Genomic DNA, 8,030 nt, shown 5'->3' with positions numbered 1-8,030 from the left:
GCCTTACATAAGACAAATTCAGATCAAGAAAAATTGCAAACTCCTCATGCCAGGACTTGCTGCTTTTCTGTGTACAGTGCTGAGTACAGTGGGGGCCCCATCCTTGGTTGTTCCATAGGAACTGCCTTCACTAGTATTAATAGTAGTAGTAGTAATAATTGTATAACAAGCTTGGACTTTCAGCATTGAGTCAGACACTAGCATAGCATCTGATAAAGTAAACTGTAGCCTACAAAAGCTTATGCTTTTCTAAATCATTTAGTTTTAAAATGCCACCCTGACCTGCCTTCTGTCTGACTTCAGACCAGTTTGGATAACCAGCTCCCTCTCTGCATGGCAAACATTAGAGTCTTAGGTCCTGTCTCACTTTTAGCATTGGCATGATGTTGGCTTTATTGGATCAGTCCAGATTTTCAGTGGTTAAATGAGAGTGAAATCATACTCTAAGCATACGTATTGACTGTTTGTGGCAGTCTCTGCTCCCAGGCAGTTATGAAAGGATAGCCTTATGTGGCCTGGAAATTTTAGAAAGTGTGAATTTAGGTAGAAATTGAACAGGAGTAGGCTGCTTCTCCCAACTCTGCAGCTGAGTGTTTTTCTTTTCACTGAAATGGGGCACCAGAGGACAATCCTAAGTGTACCTGTACCTTTTGGTCTTTCATAGATTTCATAGACATTAGGGCTGGAAGGGACCTTGGAAGATCATCGAGTCCAGCCCCCCGCCCAAAGGGCAGGAAGTCAGCTGGGGTCATAGGATCCCAGCAAAATAAGCATCCAATTTACTCTTGAAGGTGTTCAATGTAGGTGCTTAAACCACCTCCTATGGCAGGCTATTCCAGACCTTGGGGGCTTGGACAGTAAAGAAATTCTTCCTTATGTCCAGCCTGATTCTTCCTTATGTCCAGTCTTGGTTTTTCCTTTGATACCAAATTAGCATTGTAGTGAAATTCTCTCTCTCTCTCTCATTCTGGTATTTGCTTTGCTGGCCTCAAATTAAACCTTTGCCCAATCCATTAATTGCATGAAGGTTAAATTTGTGTGGCAATGAATAGAATTTAGTCCTCTATAGTTCTTTAATAGAGGAGTTGTACTTGAGACAGGGTTGAGGGGTGTGTTTGGCAGTGGTCCTGTGCCCCAGTGATCTTATACATCAGGTTAGCACTTTTGTGCCAGGAAGGCAGACAGTACTGCTCTACTTGCAGTAGGCTAGGTATTACAGTGTGCTGATGAAGAAAAAAAGAGCTGTGTTTCTTTTTTATTAGTTAAATGAAGTAGAAAACCAAACCCACCCACATTGGAAATTCTAGCTCTTTGGTTTTGTATAGACCAGGTACAGCAGCAGTGCTTCAATCCTGACCTGGAGGGATTCCCAGGGTTGGGGGCAGATGATGCAAATTTCTTGGCATATTCGCTATTTGTCTTTATATGGAGACCACCAGTAGAGGGAGAGTTATGCGGCAGACACCTGAGCAGTAGAGACTAGGTTTGAGGGTAACTCATTCCACGTTGGCTAGTGAGGGAACAACATTTCATCTCATCTGCCTCAGCAGCATTTGAATCAGTTGCCTAGAGCCAAAGGAGTCTGTATCAGTGTTAAGTTTCCTACCATGTATAGTCTGCTTCAGCCTTGTTTTATTTAAACATTTGTTTAAAGAATAAAAATCAAGCTTTTTTTTTTTTGCTCTCCTTCCTATTTGTTCTTCAGAAAGTAAAACAAAAACACTTCTATTTGAACCTGGGGAGACTGAGTTTGATTTGGGGAGGGAAATACTGGGTCCATATTTTATGTGAACTGTTTCTTGTCTTATTATATAGCAATGAATTAACTAATGTATATTTATCACTTCTGTCCTCTACTGGATGGAATTGAATTTGTTTAACTATGTGCCATAGGCCCAGTACTACTCCAAACTGATAGAAATTCTCCTTTGGCTCAAATGTGAGTTACCTGTGCTTTTGGAGCTAGAGGCACTGACTGTTCTCTGAGCTGAAGTTCTGAGTGACCATTATGTGCAGTAACGTGATTGTGTATTTTTTTCATCAGTAATGGTTGTCAGAGAGGGGGATGGCTGGCCTGGGAAGGATAAAGTAAGAACGTCTTCAGAATCTGAAACCAAATGGATTTCTTTCTAAGTTCCAAAAATGTAATTTTCATTATTTCTCATTTTTGCAGAAATGCTAGGGCTGTCTGTTGGTCCTAAGCAGCAGGACACACTGCCATGATAAGGGAAACTGTCCCTCTGGTATTTCCAACACATCTGATGTGTTATCCTGGTTCCTTGAAACATCTGCTCCTGGCACTGTAGACCCAAGAACATGTGAAATAGTGTGTGCTTACCTGAGATACACTAAACCAGTGGGAGAAGAACAAAGCCTTTTTTTAAAGTAAATCTTCTGGGAACAGCATTGTTAAAACTTCCCTTCAGGCAATAAACTTCCCCTTGCCACCCAGGAGGGGAAAATACAATTGAAATCTGCCCTCCTCCAGCAATGATGCTGCTAAATAAATGAGTCGCCTGTGAATTACAGGGCAGTAAATACATCTACTGACACCTAATAAAGCAAGTCAGAGTGAAGTTCCAGTGCTTTATGGTGTCACAAGAACCCACTGATGTATTTATAGCTTGCTTCACAGATTTTCCTTTAAAAAATGTTTATGTTTATATTTGTGCAGGTTGGCTCTTTCGACCTTTCTTCTGTTTGTTTGCAGGGCAGCCTGCCCACCAGTTTGTAGCAAACCAGCTTCTGTGGGCAGAAATTAGAAAGGAAGACAAGTGACACAGGATGTAAAAGGCAGTAGTTTATGCGTCTGCTGAACAGGGGTTGTCAAACACACTGCAGCCTCTGGCACAAGCTAGGGCCTGCTTGTGTGTCCCTTTTATGGGCCCCCTGCTCCCATGTTCAGTGGAGGGAGCTTTATCATATGGCAGGATGAGGGAAAGTAGAAGTGGCTCATGACATTTTCTCACCTCTGCCCAAGAGACAACTGGCAGAAGCAGAAATGAGGGTGGAGGAAGGCACCCCCTTTGATTCAAGACTGCATTAAATGGAAATTAACAGCAGCGGAGGTTGTGTGCGCCTTCTGAGCCAGGAGGCAAGCAGAGCTGGAAAAGCAGAGGTGGAGAAGATTTGTGCAAGGGGTTGGAGTAGATGACCCCTGACATCCCTTTCAACCCTGTGATTCTAAGGTTGAATCTATTGCTGATGTTAATGATTATTAATGAGAGTTTTGCCATGGGCTTTCACGTGAATAGGATCAGACCCTACACTGTAAAATGTTCTGAAGCTGCCTGGATTTACTTTCCTTAAATGGGGCCAGTGACTGAGCTTCTAGTATAGTTAGCTGTCTCTCCAAACACGGTAGCTAAAGACAGAGAACAAAATTATGATAGGCCAGATTGTTGTTGCTTTCCTGCTAACTGGCTGGACTAGTTATTGTTATTAATTTATTTTTATCAGTATATTTTCTGTGTTTTAGCAACCTGCTATTTGGTGATGGGCTATCCTTTTAAATCTTTCCTCAGGAAATGAGCAAATTTCCCATGTGTTGAGTAACTGACAAACATTTCAAAATATGGTGCCTGACTTTGCCTTTGAATTGAATGAATTAAAACTTTTGGGGAGATGACCTGGGATTTAGCGGTTAAACAGGAGACTGAGACAGGGCTTCTTGACTGTACTCTGAGAAACAGTATGATCTAGTGGCTGTAGCAGCATGACTGGCAGGCTAGACTCTTGGTTTCTATTCCCATTTAACCTCTGTGTGCCTTTCTTTCCATATTTGCAAATTGGGACATGGAGTTCTTGTAAGGTTTAATTAATACATGTTTGTAAACCAGTTTGAAATTCTGGGATGCAAGATAAATGCAAAATTTATTAGTCTTATTTTCCAGTCAACTACTCACAACTGTCAGTGATTGGCTCCATCAAAACACAGCAACAATCCTGGCTGTTTCAGCTAGTACTTTAGATTGCTTAAGCTAGAAAATAAGTGAGTGGAAAGTAAATTACAGATGTGTCAAGCTAAAGTAAAAGCTCCAAGTGTGAAGTTCCATTTGCCCATTACAAAATGCTTATGATGTATGTGGAATGGTTATTTGGTGCCCCCTGAGTGAAGTAGCATAAAGATCCATGTAAGAATTCCCTGTGTCTTCACTGCACTCAGTTCAAATTAGTTTCCAAAAATATTGACTCTGTGTTTCATAAATACCTGTGAACTGAGAAGAGTTTGGCAGGTTTGAAGGAAGAAAGGGAAGGGGAGGGATGTCCAGTGCCAAAAATATGTGAAACTCCCTGACATAAAGAGGTTTATTAATTTCTACAGTAAGGTGATGATTACCAATAGTTATATAAACAGAATTCATCAGGAGGTAGCCTAGTTTGGGGTCTTGGCCACCAAAATGAGAGTTATAGGTCTTTGGCACTGACTTACTTGAGTGGTCTTCAGTAAATCACTTTACCATTTTACCCCAGTTTCCCTGTGTTAAATGAAGATGTTGGTAATGCAAATTGATATGCAACCTGAGATCTCCAAGTGAAAATGTGTTGTAAGTATTAAATATTATTGTATGATGTCTTTTGTAAAATGCAAAAGTAACCATTTAGCTAGTTTCTAACTTCCTAATTTGGACTTAATTAGTTTAGATTCAGCTTACTGTTGGAGAAGCATAAAAGAGTCATTCTATAATAAAAGCTATATAGCGATGTGAAATAATTGTGTTCATCACATCCTTGCACTGTTCTGGTGCAAGGAGGTATTGGAAAGCACAGAAACTTTTATTTAGCAGCATATCCAGGAGCTGAAAGGTAAATACAGTAAAAAAAAAAAAAAAACCAAAACAACCTTTTTAAATGTGCTTTATACATGCAAGCAAGAGCCTCTTGCTTTGCACCTCCTGGTTCTGCAGGCCTCTCTTGGCCTCTCTTTCATTTCAAATCACAGCTAAGAATGTGAGCAACACCCGGTCTCTCTCAATATTACTTTCCCCCTCTGCTCCCAACATCTTTTGACCTCTTCAAAACATTTTGGTCCAAAATTGCTGTCTCCTGGTGTGACTCTTGCACACCCACTAAGATCGCATTGTCCAGAGTCCAGAGATCTCGTTTGCCTAGCATCTGGCACACAAGTCCTGAGCTCTCTGTGCGTAGCTTTGGCGAGATGTGGCTGAAGAAGTCTCAGCAGAAAGCCTCCTACTTGTGACCACAGATGGCCAGGCCATTTGGCAAGTGGCTGTCCCCCTCCCACTCTGTGCTGTCCGCTTCCCTCTTCGCTGCTGACATGTTGTTGATGCCAAACAAACAGAAGAAAATGTTCTCCTTTTCAAGCAAAAGGCTGCCTATGTTAGAAGTGCTGCATCTTTTTGTTTTTTCCTCCCCTTGTGGCTGTGATAAATAAATATGGTAATTCTGATTGAAAAAGGGAACACGATGCGCTTGGAATGAACCTAGATGCCCTGTGGGGTGGTAGATCATTTCTCCACTGTATGTTTGGAATAGGTATTTTAGTCACGGAGAACAGATTCTACCCCAAACAGATGCATGATCTGCTTCCCAGAAATGCTTGCTCTCTCCACTGGACTTCACTGGAGTTGTGGATGCTCAGCACTCTTTAAAATCAGGTACATGCGGTGCTTTTCACTCTGGATTCACCTTTCTTTACTCTGAAAATCTATAAAGAGATGTGAGCATCCAGACGCTGTGGCCAGGTACAGACATTACACTTTTACCGGTATAAGTTATTGGGAACTGGTCTATATGCATAACAGAAGTTCAGCACACATGAACTGGTTTCAAAATGGCTGAACCCAGGATAAAATTTGCCACCCGCCACCAAAGGGCAAATGTGTGTTGTGTTTGCTACCAATCTAAATTACGCAGTTTTCTGTAAGGCGTAACTTGGATTGATTTTGCCTCTGGCTTTTTGAATGTCTGACAGAGCCATTAACAATCAGACTGCATGTGCTTTTGCGCAGGGCCAGACAGAGGCATGGGCCAACTAGGTGGCTGCCTGGGGCCTGGACAGAAAGCGGGTCTGAAAATGGTAATTTTTTATTATTATCATTATCTCTGGTGAAGGGGAATGAGACTACAAGTTTGCCTGGGGCCACCAGGAGTCTAGGTACAGTACTGCTCTTGTGCCTTTTCCAGGAACTGGCCCCTCAAGCTTGGGGGCCAGAAGGGTCTGTGCCAGATGACAGAGAAGGGATTGCCAGCAGGCTCCTGCCTCTGCAAACACCGGGTTTTTGCTTGGTTTTCCTGCTGCTCTCGGGATGATGGTGGGGACCGTCTTGCACTCACTCTGAGGCGAGATGTGACCCTTTTTTATTATAATTTTCTATACCTAGAACTTTTTTTTTCTTTTCTTTTTTGTATCTGGAAATGAAGGAAGCGCGGGGCGCAGCAGAGCAGGCTTCAGGCACGGGGAGGAAGACGGGAAGGTGCGTGTGTAAGAAGTGTATGAATGGAGGGGGTGGGACTCCAGCCCCCCCCTTTCTTAGGAGTCAGCCAGTCCCTCTGCAGTGTTTGGGCTTCACTGATTCGCTCTCTGGAGTGAGCCTATTTGCATGCGGCTCGCCCATTTGTGAATTTGGCTCCCTAAATCCTCGCTTCACTTCACCTGCGCTTCCTAGTTGCCTTCACTTAGCGCGCCGGGCCCGCGTCTCCCGCTTCGCCTCGGGCTGCCGGGGCTGCCTGGATCCGGGACCGCCGATCCCCGCCGCCGCCTCCTCGCCACTTCTTGTGCCTCTCTCCTTTGCACTCTCGCCCGGGAAGATCCGCCCCTGCCCTCCCAGGGTTAAGCAGCCTCAGCTCTCTCGCCTGGATGCAGCAGGACGCAGGATAACGACCCCGATCAGTGTGTGTGTGCACGCGTGTGCGTGTCCGTGTGTGCGCCTCGCACTTCTGCATTGCAACACTTGCTGGTGGAGAAGCAAGTGAACCCCCTTGGAATTGGGATAAAGCAAAATCCAAAACGTTCCTGGGGTCTCTGGCTTTTTTCTTTTTGTCCCCCCTTTTTTCTTCTATTTTTCTGTCCCCCCTCCCTCTCCTCTCCTTTCCTGAGAGGGGAGGATCACATGCAGGGAGAGCCCTCAAGGACCCTGGGATCAAAACTCGTGGCAGAGGTGATAGCTTTTGTTAGATCAGCTCGATATTTGCACCAACAACAACAACAAAAAAAGAAATCTTTTCCGTGATCCTGGAGGGATCTGACAAGTGAAAGATCCAGGATCCTCCCGCCATGTGCGGCTTTTCTCGTCCCACCTGGAGGCTGGGTCCAGCAGAGGGGTCCCTGGCCCTGTAGCTTCAGTCCTGGGAGACAGCGAGCTCATTTTTCTGCCGGTTGCTATTCCCCGTCGCCCGTGCCCTCCCCTCCTCGCACACGCACACACTGACACACGCACTCACACTCACAGGCGCTCCCCCCTCCCCCCCGCGCTTGGAAGCGACTCTCGCTTCTCCTAGGATGGGCCCTTGGGCATCATGAGCCTCCCCCCGGCTGCCCGGCTGCAGTTCAACCCGCCCGTCTGTAGGTGCCCCGTGCATTGACCATGCACCTGCGAGCCGAGGCCGGCGTGTGCCCGGGCCGCCGCCCCGCCGGGCCCCTGTGGATGTGCTCCCTCTTTTGGGGATGTATCGTCAGCTCCGTGTGGACTTCCTCCAACGTGGCTTCTTCTGCCTCCTCCGCGGTTCAGGCTCCGCACGAGCATCACTTCCACGGCAGCAAGCACCACTCCGTGCCTATCTCCATCTACCGCTCCCCGGGCTCCCTGCGCGGAGGACACGGTGGGTTCCCGCTCGCTTCGCATCGCTTCGGACCGCCGCGGCTCGTCCTGCTGCTCGCTGCCTCCCTGTGGGCGCGCCGGGACCGGGCGGGGCGGGACGGGGGGTCGTGCCGGGGGCTGGGGCCGGGACAGGGACAGGGACCGGGACCTGTCCACCCCGCCTTGCAACAGGAAAGTTTGGTGACCAGCGCTGGGCCGCCGGGGGACCCGCCACATCTGGCAGCAGCGGCCCCCGCCCCGGCGCGGAGA

The 8,030-nt window shown here is 46.3% G+C and overlaps 1 protein-coding gene across 1 annotated transcript in view; it reads left to right on the top strand.

The window, feature by feature from the left end:
• Nucleotides 1–7,489: 7,489 nt before the first annotated feature.
• LOC112551068 (neurexin-3-beta-like) overlaps nucleotides 7,490–8,030 on the top strand; it is a gene marked incomplete at its 3' end in the record, with an annotated part of 136,172 nt that continues 135,631 nt past the window's right edge. The window contains exon 1 of the mRNA XM_025209970.1: nucleotides 7,490–7,782. Within this exon, the coding sequence (XP_025065755.1) occupies nucleotides 7,548–7,782 (235 nt within the window). The remainder of the gene's footprint in view (nucleotides 7,783–8,030) is intronic.

The sequence above is a fragment of the Alligator sinensis genome, unplaced genomic scaffold (assembly GCF_000455745.1).
Source record: "Alligator sinensis unplaced genomic scaffold, ASM45574v1 scaffold1195_1, whole genome shotgun sequence".
Classification (NCBI taxonomy): domain Eukaryota; kingdom Metazoa; phylum Chordata; order Crocodylia; family Alligatoridae; genus Alligator; species Alligator sinensis.
This window is presented reverse-complemented; position numbering and strand designations above follow the sequence as displayed.